At 46.5% G+C, this 27,910-nt stretch overlaps 1 protein-coding gene and 1 long non-coding RNA gene across 2 annotated transcripts; both read right to left on the bottom strand.

The window, feature by feature from the left end:
- Window positions 1-626: 626 nt before the first annotated feature.
- LOC135316686 (uncharacterized) lies at window positions 627-9,548 on the bottom strand. Its single transcript, XM_064470935.1, has 12 exons — window positions 9,429-9,548; window positions 8,963-9,095; window positions 8,325-8,477; window positions 7,806-7,932; window positions 6,490-6,652; window positions 6,025-6,107; window positions 5,097-5,308; window positions 4,777-4,918; window positions 4,223-4,410; window positions 4,048-4,126; window positions 3,410-3,541; window positions 627-2,615 (listed from the first exon to the last, which is right to left on the bottom strand). The coding sequence occupies exons 7-12, from the start codon at window positions 5,199-5,201 to the stop codon at window positions 2,572-2,574; spliced, it is 690 nt and encodes a 229-aa protein (XP_064327005.1). The 5' UTR covers window positions 5,202-5,308; window positions 6,025-6,107; window positions 6,490-6,652; window positions 7,806-7,932; window positions 8,325-8,477; window positions 8,963-9,095; window positions 9,429-9,548; the 3' UTR covers window positions 627-2,571.
- A 2,959-nt stretch (window positions 9,549-12,507) lies between these two features.
- On the bottom strand, window positions 12,508-14,203 carry LOC135316688 (uncharacterized). Its single transcript, XR_010375929.1, has 4 exons — window positions 14,057-14,203; window positions 13,656-13,880; window positions 13,024-13,150; window positions 12,508-12,690 (listed from the first exon to the last, which is right to left on the bottom strand). It is a non-coding gene; the product is annotated as an uncharacterized LOC135316688 (long non-coding RNA).
- Between the last annotated feature and the right edge of the window lie 13,707 nt (window positions 14,204-27,910).

The following is a 27,910-nucleotide window of genomic DNA, read 5'->3' as shown; positions in this document are numbered from 1 at the left end:
GTTAGCACATTTCGTTGTGTTGGCATAGTAATGAAATCCTCATTGGACCTTTTCTTCTAACAGCATTTAAAAGCACTGTATCTAGCTGTGTATGTATAAGAGGCAAGGATTAACCTGATAATGAGCACAGCCAAGGGCAGCCTCAGTAATGGCAACAAACACCGTCAGAAACATTATCTGGCTTTGTACCAGGAGGCTTGACAACAGCAGAAGCCACCCAGCTCATTTCAGAACTTGGAGCCACACACAGACGTAAACCAAAGAGGTTCCTTTTCAGGGAACTCAACCATACCTTCCTTCTCACAGCCACAGCAGCATTTGATGCTCTCCAAGAGAAGCTGAACTTTACACTGAATGTTGAAAAGGGCCCTTTTGTTTTCTGTTAAGAGAGGCATAGGTCAAAGAAACCAAAGAAAAAAAACCAAAAAACCAGCCCTGTGACCCTTCTCCAAATTAAGTGACCGTGCACTCGATCACTCTTATCAGCAGTCTCGGGAGAAATGGCACCGCTGGGCTTCCAGAAGATTCCAGAGACCACTAGAAAAAGAGCTATCAACAGTAAATACTTCAGAAGTAGAACAAAACCTATGGTTGCACCACTCCTCTTTTTATTTGTTCTTTCCTTTCCAAGGAACCATTAACAGAGCAGGAAAAGAAATACTGTGTGAAACTCTGGTCTTTTCATTGATATGCTTTGGTTTTGCGGGGGAAAAAAAGATCCAAAACATTTTGAAACTCAGAAATGTTTACCTATAACTGAAGAGTACTTGTTAAGAAAACCACTGTGGGGAAAACAAAACTTCTAGCAAAATTCCATATGCGTATCTTTGTTTTGATATAAAACAAAAAATTGTTTTCACTGGATAATTTTTACAATGAAAAACGTAACAACTTTTATTTACTACTGCCTTCCCACCCTGTCTTTTACAAATATAACCTGGAACCGTAAGTCATTGAGATAACTTTATCACCTGTCTGGGTACTATGTTTCCCTGTGGATATTAGAGGCAGCAATCACTGAAGATGCTTACCTCTATGCAGTACTGTTATAAACATATCTGCTGATAACCTAAAGAAGAAAGCAATAAGGAGAGCAATGACAGTTTTTTCACTACTGTATTCTAGAACAGGCAATCACAGAGAGTGAGCTACAGGTGTTTTGTAGTGTTTGCCTGTGGGTCTGTGCTGCTTCCTAAAATCTTCCCATTTTCTGGAGGTCCCTTCAAAGCATCAGTAAGTACCGAAATTCTCCCAGGTTGCGGTTGCAAAGAAACCAAAACAGACCTTTTGGTTTTGGAAGCAAGCTCAGAAAATGTGGAAGCACCAAAATGAGTAGATGAGGGCAAAAGACCTTGCAGTTCCTCTGGATCCACCGGAGACACCAGTTAGCGGAAGCAACACTGAGAATTTCTGTCTTGGCTCCTGCGCACTGAAGTCTTGCCCTCTCTACTACCCGCTATGGTTATGCAAAGGCAGAGGTAAACACAGATTTGTGTCTAGGAAGCAGGAAGGAGTGGCTTCAAAAACATCTTCACACATAAGCAATTCAGTAAATATTGCAATGAGAAGAAAATAGGCTTTGCTGTCGGAAACAGTTGGCTGAAGCCTACCTGTGGGGGTTGCCAAGGTACTGTGTGGCCTCACAGTCAAGAAATTTTACACTGCTGTACTTCACCTGGAGCTAAGGAATATTGCACAGAAAGAGATGGGGCAGGTGTTCTGATTCTGCTCCTGTTCCATGGAAGCAAAGCCCACTTCACAGCCGGGCTCTCTTGGCATCACACAGGCAGGCCAAAAGAATAAGAATGATAGGAAGGATATTTTCAGTTTAATATAAGGCTCCCAGACCACTGAACACCAGCAGCTACAGCGATCCCTACAGTCACCACCACAAGGACCAGTTTAAGTGTGCTCTTTGCTAAAAAAAAAAATATCCCATCTCTGGAGACCTTCAAGGTGTCCGCCAGCAGACCTTACTGAGATCAACATAACTATACTGAGAACATGCACAGGCAATGTAGAGATGCTGGGCAAGGGTTAGAAGTAGGGCTCTAAACTATACTTGAAAAACCCTCACAAATATCCTTCATATCAGAGATCGTAAAAGCTATACAGAATGCATTGATAAGTAGGGGCTCTTCCGCCACCTGTGGCCTCACACATTTTCTGCTTTATTGACTTAATGAAAACTATAAAATTACTGAGCAATGTTAAGAACCTCAGCTTCCTTTTCAAGCCTACAAATTATTGATAATCCAAGGCAAGTGTGAAAGTATTTCAACCAGGTTAAGCAAACAGGACATAGATTATTCATCACGTGTTTGACCAAGTTCACCTCTAACTAAATACATATCTATCCTGATACTTCAGGTACTGCAGCTCTGTCTGCAGACACTCTCCCATAATCCGCCTTCAGCCATTGCCAAGGATAAGCCGGGTTTCTCAAGGAAATGAGCTGGTAGCTATTTTACTTCGAAGAAGATGAAATAGTTCAGTCTTAAATCCTCTGAGCAATGCAGTTCCTCTTTATTTCCAGCAGCAGAACTTCATCCCTCGTTGTGGCCCAGCAGCTCAGAAGAGGGCTGAGCTCCCCACACTTGTTTGATGTTTGTTGTCTGTTACAGAAATTCAAAACAAGCAGAGTGCAAGTTCAGTGGACAGCATCGAGGGCCTGCTATGCCACCACTGAGGCAGCCTAGTCCAATGGGCAAAAAACCAGGACGGGATCTACTGCCAGCACTATTCACTGACTCAGTGACTCTAGAGTATGTGGCAAGCTGCACAGTGCACACTGATGGCATATTCAGGCCTTTACAAAGCTCACAGTATTATGAATTTCAAAATAATGCAAATGATCCACCCCTAATTACACCAAAACCACACCATTAATTATTTCAAACTCTAAGCATTACAGTCTAAAGATTCAGCAACAGCTTGAGGAAAACATTCCGTTCAGAAGACTTCCTGCTTATTTTAACTCTTTGTTTATTTACTGCTACAAACCAGTGTACATGAAGAGAACCAGCCGCCTCATTCTCTTGCTGGTAAATTGTTCCCTAAGATCACGGATCTTGGCTGTGTTATAACATTTTCCCCAGAAATCTTTTATGGTGAACAGAAAATCTCTAACAAATTAATTCAAAAGAAACAGAAATCCTGTTTGTGTAAGTACCTGCTGAGATAAAGAAGGAAACAAGTCTACATATGTGAATTAGTCAAGCATTTTGGTCTGCTTATTGACCTTCCGGTGACTTCTTTTTAATGACCTGCGAGCTCAACAGCAGACAGTTGTGTGTGCGTTTATTAAGGCACTAAGGATGAGAGACAACTTTTCTCTCCCCATTCTGTAATCTTCTATCCTAGCCACTATAGAGAAGCAGAAACTGCAATACAGGCTAAGATTTGTTACCTGGATTAACAAGGTCTGAATGTTGCTGCAGGTTCACCAAAGCTTGCTTCATCTCACATGGAGTCTTAGCAAGGGGGGAAGCTGCTATCAGGTCCTCCAGCTCAGTCAGATAATCCAACTGGAGATCTAAACCTGAAGAAAACAAGAGGACACTTTTAAGCCTAAAGGACGAAGAGGCTCTTCATGGCTGGATGACTGCAACAGACACGTCGGCGCAAGGAAATACTGTATTGAGCACAGAGAATGCCTACCCAGAGGCTGTGAGGGTATAGAATTTTCCTGACCTCCCCATATTAGCATTTAATTAGTATAATGACACCCAGTCTCTTGTGGTCACATAGGTGAAAAGGGTCTGTGAGGATGGAAGTTCCTTGATTTCCATCTCATAAAGGAATTAAGGAGGCAGAAGTGGCTCTGCCAAACCGGAGAAATTTCAGTTGTCCACCTCAGAAAAAAAAAAATCTATGTGAAAGTAAGAAATAGCATAAATGGGAAAAAGTAATTCTATATTTGCTCTGTTAGCAAACATACATACCCTCTCTTAAACTAAACTTCACTAAATCAGATGACTTCTGTGATCTCTGAAAAGTACCCATGTGCCAAAAGTACCCAAGTGACAACTAAATCACTACCCCTACCATGTTCTTCACGTCCAGGGAAGCTGAAAAAAGCACCTTTCCTACCGAAGAGCTCACGTTGCTGAGGCAGCTCATGATCCTGTGGAATAAAAAGGGCCCAAGAGTTAAAGAAATGGGCAAGTAGAAAAACTAGCAGAAAGATGAGATGGCCCAACGACAGACACCTGCAACTCACCTGCCCTTCAACTATTTCTGATTTACTTTCACTGGCCAGGCTCTCCAGTGAGGGTACAACTGCCACAGCATCCTGTCCCCGGACCTTCTGCTCCATCTCTCGCTTCACAGCTACTTTCTTGTACAGAGCGTTCCCAAGCAACATTTCCAGAGCTTTCATTAACTCCGTTGCCTCTTGCCATGGAGCACCTAATGAAGCCAACAAGCAATTTAAATGGACTTCTACAGAACTGCATGAAGAACTATAATTATTTTGAAAGCAAAACCAAGAGCAGGAACCTTGCTTTGGAAATCCCACGAGATGGCTCCAAGATGCCTCCTGCTGTAACATTTCCAAATAACTCTGTGCTTACCCATTCCTAAGCTGACAGACCTGTCTTCTCATTGAACTCACATGAAGACAGGCTGTCATCTCTCACAGAATCACAAGACTGGAAGACACGATCTTGTGGGATTCTCTTCCCATATATATGAGCCATGCCTTTTTTTAAACTGGTCCACTGATGCTACCCTTACACTCTGCTTCTCTTTTGCTCTGCACTCTGGTTCTCTCACCTGCTTCGAAGTTGTTGCTACAGTGCTCATCACATTGTTCAACCCCCACTGCTGCCCAGCCGCTCTCTGCAGGTCTATGCCCACAAATCCCTTGCCTGGCAAAGACTTTCAGGCCCTCGGAGTCCAGCGCTTGTGCCATGTCCTGTTAACAGAAAGCAGCACTATTATATTCTGCAAGTGTCACAATCCACCCATTCCACATTCTGCCTCTCATATCAAGACGGAGATTGGTGTAACTATTTTATGCCAAAATAAGGTACCAAAAGGCGTAAGACCTATCCCTCCGTAAACTGCCGCTTCAGGGGAACCATTTATCTTACAAATTTCACCGTTCCAAGACTCCCTTCCCTCAATTGTTCCTTCACACTGACCATGAGACTTTGTATCTGCTGGCTGATTCCGTTGTAAAACACCAACACATCCATCCTGTGCTTTGCCAGCTGAGATGCCAGGTGCAAATTCTGATCTTCCAGCTTATCATACAGGGTGCGAACACTGAAATCCTCCAGAACCCTCAGCGCAAAACCATTTTCTGAAACACAAGGCAGGTCTCACACTTAATCAACAGCCGCAAGGCTGTTCCAATTTATTTCCCAGAAGGGGCACTGCCTGTCCATAGGAGGCAACAGCATTCTATGTACTGTGAACAAGGAAAATGGATGAGGCAAGAGATGCAAGAGGTGGTCTCCTTCCTTAGTGAGGGGGAAGATGACAGAGCGTTACTGTTAACTCCTAACTTGCCCAGTAAACTGTCAGGGTGCTACTTCTCTGTAAGCTGTTCTCAGCATCACTAGAGGGTGCCATCTGCTGGGCTCTGGCCTTGCTGTACCCTCTGAATATCCTGAAATTCCCAAGATGAGCTCATCCCCAGAAGGCAAAAAAGGCCCATGAGTCATGCACCTTCAGAGAATAAAACGACCAACAGGATAACCCAAGGAAACACTTTTAAAGGTCTTAATATTCTTCACTAGTCATTTGAACCTTCTGTTGTTTTCAAAGACTTTTCAGAGCTGGCCACTCACCCTCCTAACTCCTAAGAAAGAAAACACTACCCCATTCCAATGACAGGGGGTTACACTCCTCGGAGTTCACAGCAACCAAAGTGCCTTGTGACCTCATGCGTACGCACAAACTTCTCGGCGAGTAGGTATCAAAATTAATACCAGACAGTTAACAGAAGACAATCGAACAGGGAGTAAGTGGGAAGGAGCCTACGGGAGAACACCTGGGGTTGGCACAGCACTTCACCTGCATTATGCACAGCTCCTTTCTCTCCAAAGCCAGTGTCTTCTCCAGAGCCACGAGGACCAACTGTCTGATAGAACTGAAGGCTAGAGGGAATGACAGAAGAGGGTGAAGAGCATGTCGTTCTTCTCAGTAAAATCAAAGACTACAGTATCACCAGCCTAGCTCAAGCAGAAGGATAGGTTTCTTGTCTAGCTTGGAAGCCAAAACATGCAGGGGAAGTCTAGGCCAGGTAATTCAGGCAATAATACTCTGTGCAGAAGACGGGACAGAGCTGTTATACACCACCCTAGAAGAGAGCTGGAACTCCTGGGTAATACCAAGAAACTCCCTGTGCAGCTGGAAACTCAGCGTAAAGCTAGCAAAAAGTCCAGCACTGGGGAGTGAGACACTCCATAATTGCACAGGACATGCTTTTATACTATCAAGGTCTGAGCTCCTGATAACTACCATGCAAAGGGGGTTTACCTGTCTTTAAGGAGAATGTACTCTGGTGGGATGTGTGGCTCACCCAGGCTCCTCCATCGTGGCTTCCAGCTCTTCAGGGGACTAATGATGGGGACAGCAGGCTGAAGCACTATAGCCAGGGTTGTCAGCACCACAATTAGGAAGCCCAGAACAAAGAGGACCGCTGGGGAAGCCAAGAGGGATGGCAAGGAGTGAGAAACGCAGGAAGCAGGGTGTATCAATAGCCCAGTCGCTCCTTTACACTTTACTAAATACTCTCCCTCCCACACAAAGCCAACATTTAGCAACTTTCGTGTTCATTACACGGGCTTCTGCTTCTCCCCTTGCTGATCTGGTGCATGCAGGCAAGGAGGCAAGATGTTTCCAGCACTGGTAGCTGAAGGTGACAGAACCAAGGATCATGCTTACAAGTCACATTTTCATTTCTATTGCTTTACTGTTCTCTCACTGATGGATAAGGGACTGGTATGTGCACAGCACTTACACAGAGGTATGGCTTTGCGGAAAGACCTTAACTGCTCTGTCCTTAGCCTTTAGTGAACTTCTAAATGGTGCATTTAATTTCAGTTTAGTTTATCACAGAAATACACTGGCACTTCCTGCTTTCAAGCCAAGGAAAACAAAGCCCTCAATTACTTGAATTCTTCAAGCAGGGTGTGGGGGGAAACACAACTGCTCCTTCCCTCTCTCCCCACTTCAGCTCCTATACAGGCAGGTTCTTGGCCAGAGAGCAGTGAACTTTGGGATGGGAAACTGCACAGGAGAAAGGGATTAAAGCTGACAGAGCCAGTGGTTTGATGGTATTAAAAGAAAAGAAGAGCTTGTTTAAACACACCTGAAGAGGTACAAGAAAGGTCATGGCTATGCATCAAGGTACGTATCGCAGTGCTTTGGCTGTACCTGCAATAGCAGCCCAGTTAGGAGCTAAGTTCAGATCTTGTTGCTTCAAAACCCCATGTCTGGCCAGCTGGAACAGAGAAGAGGGCTGGAAGGACACATTTCTGGGGTCACAGCCCACATTTGCTTCATTCACAGTCACAATCAGGAAGTGTTCCTGAATGGTCCTATCCCTGAAAACATATGTCCCAGACTCTAGGAAAACATGGGCAAACCTAAAAGGGAGGAGTAAGGAAGACACTGGTTGATCCAAGCTGCCTTTAGGCTCCAGCTGTGATGATGATTAAATACACAGACTTCAACACCCTAAACTGATGTTTTTATATACTGCTCACTGCGAAGGACCTACTGATCCCATGAAGGACTCGCTCTCAAGTCCTGCACATGACGCATGCACTATTAATCACACCAGATATTACCAGGAGATGTTGAGGTGAGTCTCCTGGATGAGGTGGTCTAGCCTTCGGAAGGGTCCAAAATCCCAGCGTGGGTTGCTGTTATATAGATGCTGCTTCTGATAAACAGGGTAATGGCTGGATACACGATCTGGGAACAGTTCAGCAGAGTGTCAGCAACTCTGACCACTTCAGTTCAGATAGCTGACGCTGGTCTGGCAAAGAACTATGTAACTGCATTTCTTTTATAGGCCACGCAGTGTCAACTCATTTAACTGAGGTGTGCATTACTGCCCAACAAAGACTTACGCTTTCTAACAGAGGAATGAATTTCTCTCTATTCTACAGGAATGTAGTCAAAAAGTAAAAACCACCATGCACGTCACTAGCAGAGCCTAAAGTTCTGGAATCCCCTGAAGGCAAGAGAGACAGGGAGGTGAAGGAATGTGCTCACACATGCAGTACTACCAAATGTGGAGTCATTGCTCTAAAAGGGTCTAGACACGTATCTGCAAAGAGGACACAGTCCCGAACAACACTCACTGTGGGAATTGATGCTAAGCTGGAAAAGGATCGTGTCTCCTGCTTCCAAACATGCAACTGGGTTAGGAACAAGCGGCAAGGCGTGGATATCTTTGGAGGAAGTCCTCTGAACTCGATGACCTTTCTGCAGCACCGGATCTAATATAAAATCTCCTGCCATGGGCAACAGAACAAGCCAGAATAAATTCTGTGAAACGAGGAGCATGTGAAAACACCTAACCCGTAGTAATGAAAATCAATTTATTTTGTACCTGTGGGCAATTACAGCTCACGAGGCCAAATTCCGTTTTCAGTCACATTACCATAAACAAGGAGCAACTGGAATCGGGAACCAGCGTGCACTTGCCAACAGATTTGCCTCCAAATGGAGTTTCCGTCTATTCCTTGGAGGCCAAAATCATCCTAAAATCTTTATTTGAACCGTTCCCAGGGAGGTCACTGTGCAGCCAGTGCGGGTCCCCATTGTTTACTCCCAGGTAGAATGAGATCTCTCCCTACATTGTAAATATTTTGGAGCCCCTGACAGTAAATTCCCTCTGTGCCAACCTGCCATCCAGTTGCTGTGCCAACTGGAAAAGAAATGAATGGCTTAGTCCGGCAGGAGCTTAGGTTCACTCTCAGGGGCTCTCATGCCTTACCTGTGAGAAATGCATCCAGAACATCTGTGCTGGAGACAATGAAACCTAGCACTCCGCCGGGACTAAACAGGACAAAATGCACCCGCTGGCTTTTCTGCACATGTTCATCCGGGCCCAGAACATTTGCCACTTCCTGTTGAAAAGCAGAGGACACTGATCACTGATACAGTCAACCCTGGCCTCAGACCCTGGTTTGTGGTCAATCTGACCCTCAGCTGCGCAAGACTGCTCTAGTGAGGCTTTTTCCCCACTGTTCAGGAACCGTCATTTCTCAGTATTGCACCAACCTCCTGCCTGATCCGTACTTTGGGTAGGGAGACATACCGAGCCTCTCCTCTTCCTCTCTGCTCACAGCTTCATACCCTTCTGTAACCTCACCCTCAGGAGGCCCTTTACCTAATAATAATGTGTCAGGGCTCTCTCCAGTCCTGTATGCTGAGAAAGCAGTCCCCCACTCCATACTTACCCTCACTTCTCGTTCATTCATCCTCAGAAGCAGCTCTCTATTGATGCCAAATCCCAAGGAGATCTGGGGGGCTCTCAGCAAACACAGTTGGTCACAGAGCTCCTCGGCAGAGACATACTGCTTGCAGTGACATCTATAAAGCAGGCAAAAGGTCTTGATTACTTACAGTCCCTGAGCAAACAGCTACAACATACTGAGGGGTCAGGCTAGCCCCAGTATCTTACAATCTACCCAGTGAGTGGGCTCACTCTACAGCCATGGGAAACAGGACAGAGCAAAGTCCAGTCCATCTCATCCAGTATCGTGTCTGCTATTCAGTGCATGTGCAAGGCCAAAACATGGTACCCCACTCTCTTAACAGGCCTCTTGATTCAACTTCATTTGATATTCAGTTGAATTGATATCAACTTCAGTCCTGTGACACAGCATTATGCAACCCTCCCTAAACTTCTGCTTTAAGAAAATGGTTGAAAGCAACAGAGTATAATTTTAACGCACTAGATTTCTGGGCAATCTGTGTCAGGAGGCAATTTTGCAACACAGAAGTTCATTCACAAAAAGAAAAAAACGCAGTAACATATGACAAGAATTAGCTTCAGTGTTTTAGCTAGCATTAAAGGCAGTGGGGGTTGAGGATCAATTTCCTCAACTCTGGTCTAAATCTATCAGATTCCACTTTAGGGGGGCTCAACTTGAGGTACGTGGAAATGATACACCTCAGAAAATGTGGGCTCTGTCCACCCTCACCTTGTCATTCAGCGTTCATTCTGGTGTCTCCACCCTGGCACACAAAATCACTAGGTAATGCTGAAAACACAGGCGTACTTTCCAGGTAGAGGAATGAGGCCAGTGAATGACAACTGAAGGCCAAGTATCTCCACAGAAAGGAACTCCAGCAATGGAAAGTTTCTAAAAACACCTCCCGCAGCCCTGCCCTGGAATGACCTCATGAGATCAGTAACTCAGCCAGTCAGAACTAATTGTGAAGTGCTTCTTAATGAGAGGCTGGGCTGAGACTTACATGCCCAGCTCTGCATTAATCTCTCCACCTGCAGGCCCACAAGAAGGAGAGCAGTCATATCGCTCAGGAAAAACGCACTGGCGTGTAGCTGCTAGACGGACCTCTCCAGGACCACAGAGCTCATCCACCTGGAAGAACAACACTCATCCAATGTGTAAAACCAGACAAGCTCTAGGAGTTCAACTGAGATGCAGCATCCCTAAAATTCTCATCCTCTCCCACCCACGCCGCTGACATTCAACATAAAGGTAATCCAACAAGGGCTGTTAAAAGACAACTTGGAAAGCATAGAAGATAGATCACAATTTCACTTCCCATTCAAATTCCTCAAGAAGGTCTGATGAAGAACCCCACAGTAACAGGACAGAGGCTTAAATTCCTGCATCTGTCACCTATCTGAGACACTGCACTGCTCCCCGTTGCCATAGCATGGAAGTATCCATCTGCCTCCAGCCCTTATGAATTTAGCCTCACAGATTCTGGTGAAGACAACAAGTGCCATTATCCTACAAGGAAGGGTCAAGGGTCTCAAACAAAACAGCTAAAGGAGTTGTTTGTTTCTGCAGCAGCGCAGAGAACCCAGCTCAGATTGCACACACGCATGCCCCCTGAGATGGGGCCAAAAGCACTGGATCACCCTCCCTCTCCTGCATGTCACGCAACAACTTTATTCTGAAGCCAAATTTTACCTGAGGCCGGCAGTCCTGATCGCTGTTGCTGTCAGGGTCTTTCTTGCCTCTCTCATCATAGTAAACATAGCCCGCCCGGCAGATACAGGAGGCATCTGACTGCTGGAAAGCCCGGTTCAGCCCATGGCAGGTACAGCTGGTAGCACCTTAGAGAAGAGGTTGGATTTAGAGTGGTAATCAGGGTAGGGGATATAGTTCACTAGCACAGCTTTGAAAATTGAATCCTTCTGGGAGGGACAGAGGAAGAGCAGCTGGGCATTGGTAACACGCACATCATGAGGATCCCAGGGCTCATGGTCCATTGTGAAACCATGTGGGGGAATCACATTTCTAGGTGATTTCCTTTTTAGTCTTTCTCTTAACAGAGGTGAAAGTTTCAGTCAGAAACAGCAACTCACCAGCCTGAGAGGAAGAAGAGCTGCCACAGGGGAAGCAGGCGGCCTGAGCAGGAAGGTGATTGAAGGTGCCAGCAGGACAGGCCTGGCAATCCTCTATACGCTTTGCAAAGTTGCGGCTCCCGTAGGTCCCCGGGGGACAGGGCAGAGGGGCAGATGCCAGGGGAGGGCAGTAATGGCCACTGGGGCAGGGCTTCTTGCGGTAGCTCTCACTGCCTAGAGAAAGTGGTAGCTATCTCAGACACAGACACTGCTTAAGGACCCAAGCAAGTGCTAAGAGATAGGTAGAGATCACCTATTTATTCCAGTGATACATATACACACACCTATATGTAAGTATATAAATACAAAAAAAAATATAGATGCACATGTAAGTATATATAAAGTTAATCAACATTCAACATTTTCCAATGTATTTATATTTAAATATAAATCTTTATTTCTTTGTCCGAGCTATTTCACTGCACAAATTCGGGGGCAAGAGTGGGTAGGCATGATCTCCACACTATCCAGCAGGAGCTAACACATCAGTGAACTTAACCTAGGATCCCAGCCATCAGAGCCTTTCAAATGCTCATAAAGCTACTCCTTCCGCGTCCTAACCCAGCAGGTTCCAAGCAAACTTTGAACCTCTAGGTTCACTCTTCTACTTCTGGTAATATGTTAACTCCGGGCCTCTCAGCCAAGGCACAAAATTGGAGAAAACAGGGCTCACAAGGGCCTGAGAGGTCATCCCCTGAGAGACAGGACATCAATATGCAAACCGCTCTTGACCCATTTCTCTAAACTCTCATAACAACCTACCACAACACATGTTCCACAAACTAACATGACAGCCCACAGCAGGGATTTATAACTGAAGAGGATGGAGAGCTTCATCCACACTGAACTTAAAACTTCCCAGTTACAATTAAAGCCATTTTTCTTGCCCCACTTGTCCATGGCAGCTCCACTTACCTTGTGGGCAGATGAAGCCTGCTGGGCAGGGCTGACAGGGTGCCGCGATGAGCGAGTCACTACGATAGGTGCCTGCATCGCAGATGCTGCAGAATCTCTCAAATGAACCCCTTGGACCAGGCAAGCTGAGTGCCATGTATCCTCCTTCACAAGGCAGCGGATGAGCACTGCCTGGGGGACAGTAGTAGGGGAACACACACCTGGAAGGCAAAACAAGGCAGGAAGAGGGAAGAAAAGCCTCTGAAAATATTTCGATTTCTGGATTCAACCACCAGTGCAAACTGAGGGCAAAATTAAAAATGGTTCTCATCTGATTCCAGACTCAAGCTAACTAGCAGAAATCATAAAACACCCTCTTCAGTCTTAGCAGTCACCAAATCCATAACTGTAATTGCAAAGACGCTTTTGCTTTTGCACAATGCACATAGACCATGGTTGAAGCATTAACTCAGGTTTTATCACAGGCACATTTCACAATATTCAGAGTTTTTAGAAACTTAAAGCTGGCTGCACCAAACACGCTAGGTACTCACAGCTGCTCAGGGCCATTGTACGTCGACGATCCTTCGGGACAGTAATACCCAGCAGGGCACACGGAAGGCTTGGCTGTGTGAGCGCCACAGTACGAGCCAGCCCTGCAAGGCTTTGGATTTACTGAGCCTGATGGAAAAAAAAACAGGAAATGGTGATTGATTGTATGACATTCCGAGAACAGGAGAGCCTGTGTTGGGGAAACAGTGAGCAAGGGGGCTTTATCACATGTCGCTGTCCATAAACACTGCACTTTTACTATTGCTCACAAAAGGGCACAGATTTGTTGGGAACCAGTTTGCTATTTAGGATGAAATGTCAATGCCTGAATGCCCAGCCCTGGATGATGAAGGATATCTGCTCCTTTTCTAGGCCCAAACCACTTCCTTGAGGAATCTTGGCTACACCAGAACAGGAAGGGAGGACAGGGAAACAGCAGACAGGAATTCAAACGCCAAAAGCCAGGAAAAGGCTTCAGGGTAATAAATGCACTTCTAAAGCCAGTCCCTCCTAGGAGGGCTGCTGCAAGAATGGGACTGCTAAATGCTATGGCTGCGCCTGCTGTGCTCTGTTCAGCCATCTAGACTCAGAAATGGCTGGAAATAAAGAAAACAAAGGAGCACGGTCGTGTCACCTGCTGGACATTCATAGCCAGGTTTACAAGGTACTCCTTGGGTGTTAGGCAGCCCTGTCTGTGCTGGATCTGGGCAATAGTATCCAGGTGAGCAGGGATCACAATCTTCCAGAGATTTTGCAGCAGGCTGGATCCTGGAAGTGCCAGCTGGACAAAGGAAAGCATCCCCTTTACCAGGACACCAGTATCCAGGAGGGCACGGATAATCCTCAAACGTGGTCAGACCTGTTAGGAAGAGAAAGGAATGAAGAAAGGGAGGCTGAATGGCCAGGAGGGGTTTTAGAGAAGGGGTCTTAGCTCACTGTGAACATGAATTACCTCTCCCTTTCCCTATCTCATCTTAGGGAGTTTTGTAATTGTCTCTAGAGGTGGGAATATGCTGGCTTTCACCTGGCACTTACCTGACAAAGGGCAGTGGTAGCCCGGAGGACATGGCTGGCAATCTGTCAGGCTCTGAGCTCCTGGGTGCTTGCGGTAAGTTTGCGGAGGGCATTTCTGAGGTGCCAGGAGACTGCTGTGGTCGCTGCCATTGCCTCCCAAGCAATAGTGTCCTGATGGACATGGATGGGCCTCTGAATCCCCTAACAAGCAGAAAGCAGGGCTTTAAGGAGTCATCTTTTCAGTGTGATTGGAACACCTTTCTTCTGTGTCCTCCCTTCCTAAACTGCTGCATATATGTGTACAATCCACCTCCACAATCCAAGCCCCTCTTCTAACAGATGGCACACAGAGATGTTTGGAGACTCGTTGTGATCTCAGGCTCTCCTACATTTCTAATGTTTGCTGGAACAGCACATTATATGAACAGTGTTAAATGTCTCCTCTGCAGACACTGGAACTCATCACTAGAGACAGCCTGTCCTACTGCAGGGACTGTTCCACAAGGCAGTATCTGGTATCAAAGCTAGCCTCACCAGACTCAGGGATACATGCAACTCTCTTGAAAAGCAACTCCTATTCCCTCCCCTCACTGTTTAACCCCTGAGTTCCAACCTGCTTTGCACCAGTGGCCTGGTGGACAGGGCAGGCAGTCTTCTCTCTTTGCAGCTCCTGGAACGTGTCTATTAGTATTGGCAGGACATGGTATAGGTACGTCAGATCCCTCCAGGCAGTAGAAACCTAGAGAAATGAATGGGAAAGAGATGAAAGTAAAATATGAAAATCCCTCTGATGGCAAAAACGACTCAGCAAGAGCCTCCTACTGTAAACATCTATGCAGCTCTTAGGATGCTGCTGTGCATATAGAGAGCCAAACCAATAGCCTTCAAATTATTTCTGGACTAGCAGTCTAGCACCATAAATTTAAGGTAGACTTTTTGGTCAGGCACACCTTTGTTCAAGAGATGTAAAAACAGAGGAAACCAATGAGCAATGACAACTTCAGGGGAGGGATCACAATACATTATGCAAGATAACAGATGCTCTCCAGTTGGTTAGAAGCAAGTCAATGTTCTGTATTTTAAATACTACCAAGATTCTCTCACTTACCTGCAGGACACAACCCTGCACACACCTGGCCCCAGTGACACCCAGACAGCAAGCGCCAGGAAAAGCTGTGGCCCTGAGGAGTAGATTGAGAGCTCCCAGCAAGGCAGAAATACCCAGCAGCACACTTCCCCTCCAGCTGTCCACGCCTGGAGCAGAGAGGACAGTAAGAATTTATACATGGCCTACTGCTAACGATTTGGTGCAGAAGCAGAGCAAGTATTGGTGCTATGAACTCTGCAAAGTCTGCAAACAAATAATACAAACTTCTTACACTGATATGAGAGAGAAAATAGACCCATTTTTTCCACTTATAAAAACATGCATATTACTAGAGTGAGCCAGGCACCCTTGAGTTCAAAGTCCATGAACATGGGCGAATTGCTTTAGATGAAATTGAGGATGGCTTTCCACTAGGCTGGACTTTCTGGATTATTTCCACATTTTCACAAACGCTACCTACTATCTCTTTCAGATGCTTCTTTGTGTCATGACAATGACATCAGACTGCTTTGAGATGCCTCCCAAAACTCACAGATCTGACACCTCTGTACCAGAAAGCTGTATCTAAGCTTATATTTCTTTTCTTTGAATAAGAGAGATGTGGTGGAGAAGCTGGGAGGAACTTAGCATCGACTTAGCACAAAACAAGGATGCCAAACTGCTTAAGATAAAGAGAAAAAATGCTAGACTGAAATGAATCATAACCTGCAGTAGTGACCAGGTAAACAAGGCAGGCATTCCTTCTCATTCCAGAGGCCAGTCATATTTGCAGGAGTGAAGGTGCCTTCAGGACATGTGAGAGGAACCCGTGTGCCTGAAAGGGAGACCGCAGAGGCAATAGAAAACCCTAGGATGACTGCTGTGATCTGATGAGACTCTAGAACCATATCAGAGAACAACAAATTACTCCCAGAAAGCAAGGCGGCAGCTACGCTACATTTGCTCATTGCCACCTCCTCATCACCCGGCCTACAGGAAGACACGCATCAGGTTTGTACAACTCTGGGATCACAGGGAAGCACACAACACTTGAATCCTTGCCATAGCTGGTATGCAAGTTCCGGTGTACCTGTAGGACAGTAAGAATGTGGTGGGCAGCGCTTGGGGTCTCCTGCCACCGGCTCCTGGCAGTAGAATCCTCTCTGGCATGGAATGCAGGATGCGGAACCCCTGGCCAGCTGGTACTCCCCAGCAGGGCATGGCGTTGGGTGGGCTGCTCCTGACCGGCAGAAGTGACCCTGGCAACGACAGAGAAGGAAGAGGATTGCGTGGAGATGGTGGCAAACTTAGGGTCTATAAAGGGTGAATCCCAGAATTACCAAAGCCTAGGGCAACATTCTGCGTGGATATAATCAACATTTCAATCAGGTATGTGCGACCCTTTGCCACTTGGAAAACTAACACCTCCTGCCCAGAGCTGAGACCCACCTCCTTCACTGCCCAGCTGTCACTAAGCAGTACCTTAGGGCAGAGGAATGCTGTGGGGCTGACGGAGCTGAAGTTTGCCGGGCAGTAAAACCCCTCAGTACAAGGTCCTGTTGGAGAACTCAAACCAATGCTAGCACAGAAAGACCCAGGGTAGCACGGCACACAGCTTTCTGGGGAGGTACCACCTGAGGAAGAAACCAAAAGTCAAGGTCAACGAGAGAGAGACAGAAGTACACCCAGTACAGTCACAGCATTATCAGCTCTTATTTGAGTTGATAACACATTGCCACCTCCAGGCTTGGCTGAGCACCCCAACCCCCTTCAGTGACCGAGGGGCACCTCCTCACCATGGCTGCCAGCAATGAATCCCCTGTGGGTGAAGTCACACTCACCTGTGGCATTGTTCAGGGTTCCAACCGGACAGGCAATTGGGAAACGAGTACCCTCCGGACAATAGTGCCCAAGCGGGCAGGGCCCACTCAGCGGGAACGCAGGTGTCCCACGGGGAATGGCATCAGCGGCTCCTCCTTCACAGTAGTACCCAGCTGAACACAGACCTGCCAGGGGAGAACAGAGAGGGTGGCAATCAGCAGCCCATGGCACCGTGGCCAGTGAAGGGACATCTCCTCAAACTCTCAGAAGCAGGCAGATAACTCAAGAAAGGAGAAGCTGAAGCCCATGCTTGTCCTGTTTTATCACTGCCAATATCCTGGGCCGTTCACCTGTGGTTTTGCCTTCCCTCCTCCCCAACATTCTTTGGTCTATTCCTTCCTTTTTTCACTTGCACTGACCTCATCTGGCATTTGTTTACCTCCTCACTTCTCTAACTGGTTCCCCATGTTTTGTTTTCTGTGGAGAGTTCTGCTTCTCTTTTTTTCATGTGTCCAAACAGTGACGATTACTTTGTGCTTAAATGGGAGGGGAAGGACTTAGGACAACAGAAAGAGAAGCAATGAAAGGGTTAAAAGCAAAGAAAAAGTAAAAAAAAAAACACCTAAGGGAGACAAAGAAAGTAATGCAGTAACATAAAAGTAACATCCAAAACAAATGCTCAGTTAAAAGAATAACACAGAGAAAAGAAACATCTGATGGGCAGACATAGGGTAGAAGGGTGCCCTCCAATAGCCTTTACTACCTCTGTTCACTGTTTTCTCCTTCCCTGCATCCTTCAGCCCTGAATCTCCAGCCCCTCTTCTGTGGGTGGTCTGTTTTAACCAAACTCACCATCAGGTTCCCAGTTAGCATCTCCTCTGCAGTACCTCCCCGCTGGGCACAGCTTGCAGGCGGCAGGGGCCACTGCCCCCTCCAAGGCGTTCAGCGTCCCCTCGGGGCACGGCAGGGGGACAGCAGTCCGAGCTGGACAATAGTAACCTGTACATTGAGAGGGGCGAATGAGACACTGCTCAAGAAAGGAGAGAGGGGCAGGAACGTCAGGCTTGCTCTAACTAATGGCAAGTACCCTACCCCGTGGAGTGAACCACTGCTATGGCTCAGCCAGAAAGAGTTAGGCAGGCATCCATCACACCTCTTCCCACTTGTGTTAGGGGTTTTGCTGCACACCTGTATGGCTCACCCCTAGGGCAGCTGAGCGGCTCGACAGTGGCAGCCTCGCTGCAGGCCATACCAGCTGGGCAAGGGAGGCAGACACCTGCTCCAGGCACAGGGCTGAATGTGCCAGGCTCACAGGGCAGCTCTAGCCCAGTACCCGCAGGACAGTAGAAGCCACTGGGACATCTGTATCCATGAATCCCATCAGAAGGGCAAGGAGCAGAGTTTCCTTCCAGACAAACATACCTGTAGAGAGAGAATTCAGCCTGAAACAACAAGATCACAACCCTGCTGTGAGGCAATAGATGGGGAAGGCACTAATCAAGAACCAAGGGTCAGCACATTAAGAAACATCCCGTGAAAATGCAATTTATTTCAGTTTTGCTAACAACTTCCCCCCTGCACCTATAATTTAGCACCTGCCTGAAAACCCTGGTAAAAGGCTTTTTTTCATCAAGCTGTTTGGAAAATTTTCTTATTCTGGAAGGAAAAGCCTCTGAAAACTGAAGGTTTTGTACTTCAGTAACACAGGGCCCAAGCATTCAGTTCGTGCTGTCTTTGCTTAGCCTCCTTTTATCCCCAGTCCTCTTGTAGGCCTCTGCTTTAATGCCATCTAGTTCTATATTGACTCTTCCCTTCACCACTTCCCTCCCAACAAGTAAAGATGAGGAAATATAAAAACCACTGCAGTAAGAGCAAAGCAACAAGGAAATAAGAGCCATGATCCCACTGCATGCTGTAGACACAGATTCAGAGGATGTAGTTTCTAAAGAAGAAATAATTCCTAGTCCTTGAGGCAAATGATGGAGTGCAAAAGGAAGAGTGTTGAACAGAAGAATAGCAAAGCTGCTGCTATTTTTTTTTTTTTGCCTGGAAGCCAGACCTATTTCGACTGAACAGCAGGCTATAAGTAGTGATTGATGCTACGTGGTAGAGGTGTTGAAAAGCAGCCTGGGCAAAACACAAATTGTACCCTGTTGGAGGGCAAGAACTTCACAGACTTCAGAAATTGAAGGTTGTTCATAATCATGTGAAAGCCATTACCACCCAGCCCAGAAAACCTTAATCAACACTGTTACAGCCAGGCTGTAACATCTTTCTAGGGTTAAAGGAATTTTTGGGAAGGCTTAAAATCCAGCTGAGACATGGCAAATCCCTCTTATTGCCAGGAAGTCTGTTTCCATGGCTAATTATTTTTAGTCATTCCGAACATAGCTTGGAAATGCTATCTTGTCACTGGTTATTGCACCACCTTGTGGGAGAAAAGATAAAACACAGAAGGGAAAAAGGATGCCCTGGTCAAATTCTCAGCAGTGTGGTTATGAAGCTAAATAAGGGATTTGTAATACACTAAACCTACGGTGAAAACAGTGAAAAACCATGTATTAAGCTGGGACAGAATGTCAGGCAAACGTAAAGGGAAAAGGAATGGCTCCAAAACATCTACTGAGATCACCAAGTAGATGCTATATAGCCAACTTGAAGGGCTAAGAATAAAGTCTTTGCAGTTTAACTAAATTTTCAGTATAAATATTTGCAGACAAGGCATTTGACAAGAGATATTCAGGCCCAGTCTCTTTTAGTTTGGATGTCCTCTACTATAACCTGTAGCGACCCTGCCAGCTGTATTTTGCCACTAACAAGCGACTGTCTCACCGCACCCTGCGTTACACAGCGATGTCTGAGCCAGATCAGACAATCCTGCCCCACTGCAATACCGTCCGGCTGGGCAGGGCTGGCACTGTCCCTCTGCCTCTAGGCCCACGATGGCAGAGAAGGATCCAGGAGGACAGGGCACAGGATACCCTGTGCCACTGGGGCAGAAATGCCCTGCAGGACAGATGTCATTACCAGGCAGACCAAGGCTGGAAGATTCCACCTGTATCAGAAAAATAGAGAGAAGGAGAGAAAGTGTGTTATTGAAAGAAGATTTAGCACAACCTACTACAGAGATGGGTTCTAAAAAGGGCACATAGGAGCTGAGTCCTACAAGTTTGCTACCACTGAAACTAAATGAAGACCACAGCTGGCATAAAAAGGGTACCGGCTGCTGAGGCGTGGCTATCCTATCCCTAATGCCATCTTTTGGATATTAGACGGCACACTCCACTGCAGTCTACAGAAATGGAGGTCTGGCCAGAATTTATCAGCAGGAAGCAACATTTACCAGCAGACGTTAAGAGCAGCATGTCACGACATCCAAGGAGCTCTCAAGGGCAGCAGTAAAAGGCATGAGCAACCTCATACAGATCAGTAATGCTTGGAAAATGTTACACCAAAAGCTACAAGATTGTGACAGCCCAGTCCTTGTGCCCAAGTCGCTGGGTTTACTGTGCTGCTGCCGGACACTCACTCACCCTGTGTTTGAAGGGTGCTGGGCTGATGGCTCCCTTGGCACAATGATAACCAGAATAGCAAAATCCAGAAGGCTGGGATAGACCTTGTGCTGAGCAATACATGCCTAAAATGAACAGAAAAGCGATCTCAGTGCGAGGGCCTGCGCAGAAGATTAGCGGAGGAGCCAATAATATGAAGGGAGAAGTCATATTTTCCCCAACCTCCCCACGTGTGCCCCTGGGTTTCTTGTGCCAAGTCCCTGCTTACCTGCTGGGCAGGGCTCACAGTCAGACTCGCTAGTGGCACCAGTCCTGGGGCCAAAGGTACCCTTCGGACACGGATGCTCTGTACTGAAGTTGGTACCCAGTGGACAGAAGTACCCAGCAGGGCACAGCTCAGCAGTGTGCGCTCCAGAACCTAGGATACAAAGAACAGCATCTTGCTCAGGAGATATTACAAGAGGTTACAGGCAATGTCATTCTCTATCAACGTAGTCAGCCTTCCTCCCCTATTAGTTCAGCCAGACCCACGGCATGGGATTCATTGTGCGTACTTCTAATTTAGTTGTTCAGATTCCTGTTGCAGTAATTGGAGAGAAACAGCAGCCCTTCCTGAGGAACTGCACTTCAAGTGCAATTCATCTCATCCTAAGGCAGACATCTAAAATGAGAAAGATAAATTGCACCTCAGAAGGGCCTCTTTCTCTCCAGTGACTACAGAGGGAGCACAGAAAACTAGCTCAGATACAGATGCCTACAAAGGAGGTGTCTACAGTTTTATTAGAGGAATCCCATCTAGGGAGTACAATTCCACTTGCGCAGCCATATATCTTGGGGTTTTGTTGTAGCATGCATGAGCTACCACAGGGAAATATCTTCATTACTTGTATTTTACTGGGTATGGAGTTTCTTTCCCCACACAGGAGAAAGGTTTGGCTTCAGCCTACTTGTTCACCTACAAGTCATATTCTCTGAAATGTGTTTTGACTTTTGTTCTTGGCAGAAACTGATGCACCTGCCCATCCAGTCCAATCCATGTAATCCTAACTTAGTAGAACCTTAACAGAAGAAAGGAAACTATGGCATTCAAAATCCCCGTTTTTCCCACTAAGTCTAATAGGAAGACTCAGCCCTTAATGACATGGAATCCCTTTTTACCACAACACACAGCCCCCTCCAGACTCTTCACTTTTGTTAGGCTATTCACAGAAGAGCCCTGCTGGGCAGGGGTCACAAAAGTCCTTCCCCTCCTGTGACTGATATGTCCCATTCTCACAGGGTACAGGGAAAGCAGATCCCGTGGGCAGTAAAAGCCTCGTGGATAGCGATAGGGAACAGGGATAACTGAAGTCTGGCCCGGTGGGCAGTAGTAGCCTGCAGAACATGGGCCTTCAGAAGTGATTTTACCCAGCCCTGCAACAACAAAAGCAAAACCTTTCCCTTTTCCCTTGCCACATAAAAGACAATGGAAACCCTCATCTCCTGAAATCATCATCTCCTCCATCATATACCTGTAACATGTGTCACAAAGTACCTATTCTCTGAAGCTCAGCCTCAGACAAAGAACATCTTATCACAAAGTCAGTTCTGAATTACATGCCTGGGGGAAACATAGGCTTCCAATTCAAAAGCTCAGCTGTGATTCTGAGGCTCTCATTTGTGGTTCCAAGTTCTGCTATAAACTCATGCTAGTTTAGTCAAGTCATTTCCTCCCTGTAGCTTTAGTTCCTCACCTGAGAAAGGAAACGCCTTTTGGTCTCACGGAAGGTGATGGGCGAGTCTGTTACCGTCAGTGTGACCGCAAATATTTCAGTGTTGGGGGGAGCAAATAAACATCTTGTACAGACAGATGGTGAGAACCTCTGAGAAGGAGCTGATGTCTCAGAGCAGAGACCCTGGCTGCTGGCCAGTACCAAGCTCCTGTTTGCCAGGATATTTTGATTCCCTGAGAGACTGAAGACATATAAGATATCTAGAAAAGGCGGCTGAGCCAAAGAAGAAAGGCATAACAGCAAGAAGTGTTATTGGTGACCTGGGGCTGCTACCAAGAACACAACAGGAGTTTGGAAGACAAATGATTCAGGGCATTTATACTTGATACACATCTGCAGAAACCGTCACTAGCCAAAGATGATGCATGGCACCTACTGAGTTTGTTCTTCCTATATCTGCTAAGAACAAACTTGTAAGGAATAACGCTGTACTGGATGTCTATCTTGACTCACATTGTGTAACGCCCCCAGTTCCCAAACACACCAGCAGAGACTCACCAGTGCAGAAGTATCCAGCTGGGCAGAGCTGACAGTCTGTTGACTTCCATTTTCCACTGTCAGAGCTGAAGCTTCCAGGGCTGCATGGGATTGGGGATTCAGAGCCTTCAGGACAGTAGAAGCCAGGGGGGCAGTGCTTATGATCTGGCTGCGTGGATCCAAGATCACAGAAATACCCAGCGTAACATGTTCCTGCAAGAAAGAAAACCTTCTGTGTTGGGGTTAAGCAACCAGAAAACATGAAAAAAAAATTCCAAACCGGGAGACTAAAAAAGATGTTAGATACATGCAATACACACCAGAAACACTGGCTAGGCCTTCTCCTTGGCAGAACTTCCCCCCAGGACAGGGCAGGCAGGCATTACGGTAAACCATCCCAGACTGAGGTAAAAACGTGCCAGTGGGGCATGGCTCTGGCCTCCTGCTACCTGGTGGGCAGTAATGGCCTGCTGGGCAAAGGTTGCCTGCCTCAGCATTAACAGGATTGGGTATATGTGCCTTTGAAGTGCAGTAATACCCAGGCAAACAAGGGCCACTTGGGGATGAGAGCCCTAAAAAAAAAGGAACATAAATTCAAATAAGCCAGTGGCATTATATAAATCGCAGCTTCTGGACTAAACAAACCAGACAAGCCTTGTCATCACAATGATTTCAGAGTCTACTGGCCTGTGACTAGCTCTGTTATTTAAAAGCTGGATCTACAGTCTGCCTATTTAATTATACAAGCGATTACCAGAAAACTAAAGGCCTAAACAGCTTTCTAGATCATGTTAACAGAAGGGGCTGATCCGTACCTGTCTTTCCACTAAGAGACAACAAAGAACAAATGAGTCCTAGAAGCCAAGCTGTTTGCCTTTTGGTTTCATAATCTTTGCTAAAACAAAAACACCTGATCTGCCTCTTTGATTAAACTTACAAAAGATAGTTTGTAAAAATCTTTGAAATGAACACAAAAAACCTCTACTCAAGGGGTCCCAGAGATCACTACACATGTAACTTACAAGTCGTAAGAACTGCATACAGAAGAACACTTTACCCATTGGGGACCTTTCTGACTCTCCTAGACACAAAGCAGCCTAGGACTGTATTTAATCCATACATGATTCCTACCTGCACTGGCACAAAATGTGCCTCCAGGACAAGGCTTGCATTCCCCAGGATTTTCCAGTCCAGTTTGGCTACTGTAGGTGCCCTCTGGGCACGGGTACTGATTGGCAGCTTTTGTTCCTGAGAGGCAGTAATATCCTGCAGGACATTCTATCGGTTTAACCACGCCTTGTGAGAAGTTCTCTTGGAGATCACCTGGCTGGTCTTTTAGGGCACAGAACCTATTAAAAAATAAAACAAAACCCCAAACCAAACTGCAAGTCTTGTCTCAGCCCGCGCTCTGTTCTGCCAGAGACTAAGAAACACTTTCTGCACAACAGAGACAGTCCAAGACTACACAATAAAAGGAAAGCAAATTACTTGAAAGGAAACAAATGGAGCGCTGAGATGCAAACTGTCAGGACCATTCTGTCCAGACAGACCTACCAGGATGGATCTTCTACGATACACAGGTTGCAGTACAGAAAATGGCACAATAGAGGGAAAGGTGATATGAAAACAGAAACGAGAAAAACAGCCTTGTATATGAAAGGACACAACACACAGAGCAGCCTAAGGCAGAGGGAAATACACATGCTAATTCCTAAGGAGAGCATTAAGAGGAAGGAGCGAATCCATTTCACTTACATTCCTGCTGGGCACGTTTCACATTGGCTTTTACCAGCCTGATCCTGATATTTTCCGGAGGGACAGGGTATGGGCTCTGGGCTGCCAGCGGGGCAATAGTGACCCACAGGACACAAATAATCTAGGAGTTAAAAAAAAAACCAAACAACACTTCTAACGTCACTGCTCTGCTTACGTGCTGAACATCTGTATAGTGCCATCAGAGGAAGCATCATCGCAAACGCAGAACTGGAAGGTTTAATAAGATAAAAGCTTTAAAAAGAACAACCACCCCCCTCCCATTTTTGTTAAAAGCAGTGCTAAACACAGATTTGAGCAGTGGAGGCCCGTGCACCCCACTCTCAACACCAACTTCGCTATCACCGAACTAGGCTTTTAACTGAACAGCCATGCAGACGTGCTGCCCTTAACAGCTTTCAGAAAGCTGAAGGGGCTCCAGCCTCTCTGCACTGTCACGTGGTGCACTAACTTCCTTTTCACAGAGCCACCTGTAGGCTTCTAAAATGCCAGGATCCGAGTCACACTTATCCCTGCATCACCCTTACGAAAGAGAGAATCAACAATTGCATATAACCTCTCTCTCACTGGCTTTTTCTAAGAAAGGTGAAAATATCACAAGGAATAAACTCTTGGTATTTTTTTTTTCAGCTTGTTTTTTTGCCTTGGTAAGATTCCCTATCTTTCCTACTGTATTTACACACAATGACCCACTACTTAACCTTGGAAAAATTTTGGAAATTCTGCCTTTTTAATCTAATTAGCTAGCCATTTCTAAAAGTAACTTGAAACAGCAAGTAAAGGCAGATTTTAAGATCATATTTGCACTGCAAAGAATGACACCAAAGATTTCATACCTGAATGCTGGTCTGAGACAGAGCCCTCCGGGCAAAACCACCCTTCTTTACACAAGCCCTCTGGGGAGCTCTGACCACGCTGAGAACAGAACCACCCTGGGAAGCAGGCCTGGCAATCCTGCGCTGACTGGCCACCACGATGAGCCAAAAAGGAGCCTGAAAATAAGCAGCCACCAAACGCACATTCTCACATCGTCCTAGACCCTGCTGGAAGTGGCTGTGAAGCACAAGCTGTTCACACAGTAACTTTCTAGCAACACTAGCCCCAGCTACCTCTTGCAGGAGATGCCAAAAGGATGCTGGCTAGGAAGGGATTCAAAGGGAGTACAGTCCCCAGCACGCCCTTAGGAGAGTAGATGACAGCCTTCCTGTAAGAGGGGTCCGTGAGAGGTTGGTCCCGAGTGCTGGCTGAATTCCTATTTATTTCTGGTCTGGACTGAGCAGTGCAATCACTTGCTTAATGTAACTGTAGGTTTAATCCAGGAAAGAAACAAACATTCCACAGTCTCTCTCATTCAACTTAATCCTTCCTCTCATTAATGGCGATGTCAAAAGGACACCTCTCACTGTGCAGGGAGGGCAGCAGAGGCTCTTACACATGCTTGGCTGTGTGACCTCTCCTTCAGGAGGGCTCAGCAAAGAGCTTCCCCCCCACAGCTGCACAGCAGCATGCAGGCCACAGACAGCGGCTCCAGAGGCAGTTTTGCAATTACTGTCTGAATGCACATTTAGGACTGATGTTTCCAATACAACACCACTGGATTAGAGGCTAAGTTTTTGTACTGATAGCAGCTGTCCCTTGGGGGGACATAAAGACATGCTTCAGTGCAAAGTAATAAGGGGCTGCAGAACAATGGCACAGACTCAAATGAGCTCAGCAGCTCACTGGGAAGAGAAATGATAGCATGCAGCAGCTGCCATCAAACCTACCTGAGGGACATGGAGATGGAGAAGAACTCCCTGCAGGACAATAATGGCCTCGAGGACAAATGTTCCCCACTGCTCCATCCATAGGGTTTGGGAGTGTGGAGCCCCCTGTGCAGTAGAAGCCAGCATCACAGGGACCTGATGGAGCTGCGAGCTCTGCAGCTGCACAGTACAAACCTGATGCGGTGGGCAGAAGCAAGGCCGTCGTTTAAGAGACACCAGAACCAAACAGTTCCCAGCATAAGACTGGGACTGCCTACTGATCTTGGCAAAAGAGTACAAATGACCCAAACCAAAAATTTGTGCAGGAAGAAAGAATGTTCTCCTACCTGGAGTGCAGGGAAGAGGAAAAAATGAACCAGCAGGGCAAAAGGTTCCCGCTTGGCACAACCCAACAGATCCAGAAGCTGGAGCTGCCATGCCTGCTAATGGAAAAGACACAGAATCAGTTGAAACATAAGAATTGCAAGCACTCTATCTTATCGGAAGAGCTCAGGAAGAACAGAACTAGAGCACTGAATTAAGGAAAGTAAAGTAAGCCATCCTAAACCTGCCTGGGTCCTTTAAGTGTAATACCACCTCCTCAGTAATAATAATCATCATGCTTTATTGTTCCCCTTCGTACCAGAATCATTTCCAGGAAACACTGACTTGCTTGACGTGGATCCCGGTGGACAAAACCATCCAGGCATGCACAGTCCATCTGGTCTTGCTAGGCCTGGCTTGGAACAGACCCTTCCAGGAGGACACAGCTGGCACTTGGAAGCATCCCAGATATTTAAAGCTTCACTGTAGGTTCCAGGGGGACAAGGATACTGTGTGGCAAATTCTGTATTCCTGGGGCAATAGTGACCTAGGAAAGAAAAGACAGGCTTCATAAAGCTTAACACATCCTGTTAATAGCCTGGGAAGAATCCCCAACCTGCTCACATAGCATTCTCTTCATCTCTTTCTGAGAAGGACTGATCCCAAGCTATGATGGTGGGCCCACCTTGCAATTTATCACTACGCAGCGAGAGCTACTTCACATTGGCTGCCTAAAACGAAGCCGATCAGGGCTGCGGATTAGCAATAGTTTTAACAGCATGTTGTTTTTTAATGAGAAGATCTCAGTGCGTGATAGGTCTACCGTCAAAACTGTTTGCTCCATTTACCATTTTCCACATTCAGACAGGAACTGAATCCCAAAGAGCTTAAGTGCTTTGACCAAGGTCATTGATGTGTCCAGTGGAAGAGATTCGTGCCTCAGGCAGCCCAGTCCAATGACAAATCGACTCCAAATAGCTGTAGGGGCATCTGCTAATCCCTTAAAATTTCCCAGAATAAGTCAGTAGGGGCAAGAGACCCACCTGCGGGGCAATCTGTGTAGTTTGTGGAAGCAGCCGTGCAGTAAAAGCCTTCTGGGCACTCCAGACACTGTGCCATACTCCAAGTTGGGCTGTAACTCCCTGCAGGGCAAGGCTGGGCTCTGCTGCTCCCCACCACACAGTAATGTCCAGGTGGACACGGTCCTCCGCTGGCTGTTACCTTTGAAGAAAAACACCATAGTGACAGCCTACAAAGACAGAGGCTGGCCTTGCAAAAGGTCTATGTCAGGTTCTAATGGTGAAGAGAATCAGACATGTAGTACGAAAACCTGCACTCATCCCTCAGTCTCTTAGGCTGCACAC

Source organism: Phalacrocorax carbo, chromosome 21 (genome assembly GCF_963921805.1).
Source record: "Phalacrocorax carbo chromosome 21, bPhaCar2.1, whole genome shotgun sequence".
Taxonomy (NCBI): domain Eukaryota; kingdom Metazoa; phylum Chordata; class Aves; order Suliformes; family Phalacrocoracidae; genus Phalacrocorax; species Phalacrocorax carbo.
The sequence above is the reverse complement of the archived record's forward strand: the minus strand, read 5'-3'. Positions and strand labels throughout refer to the sequence as shown.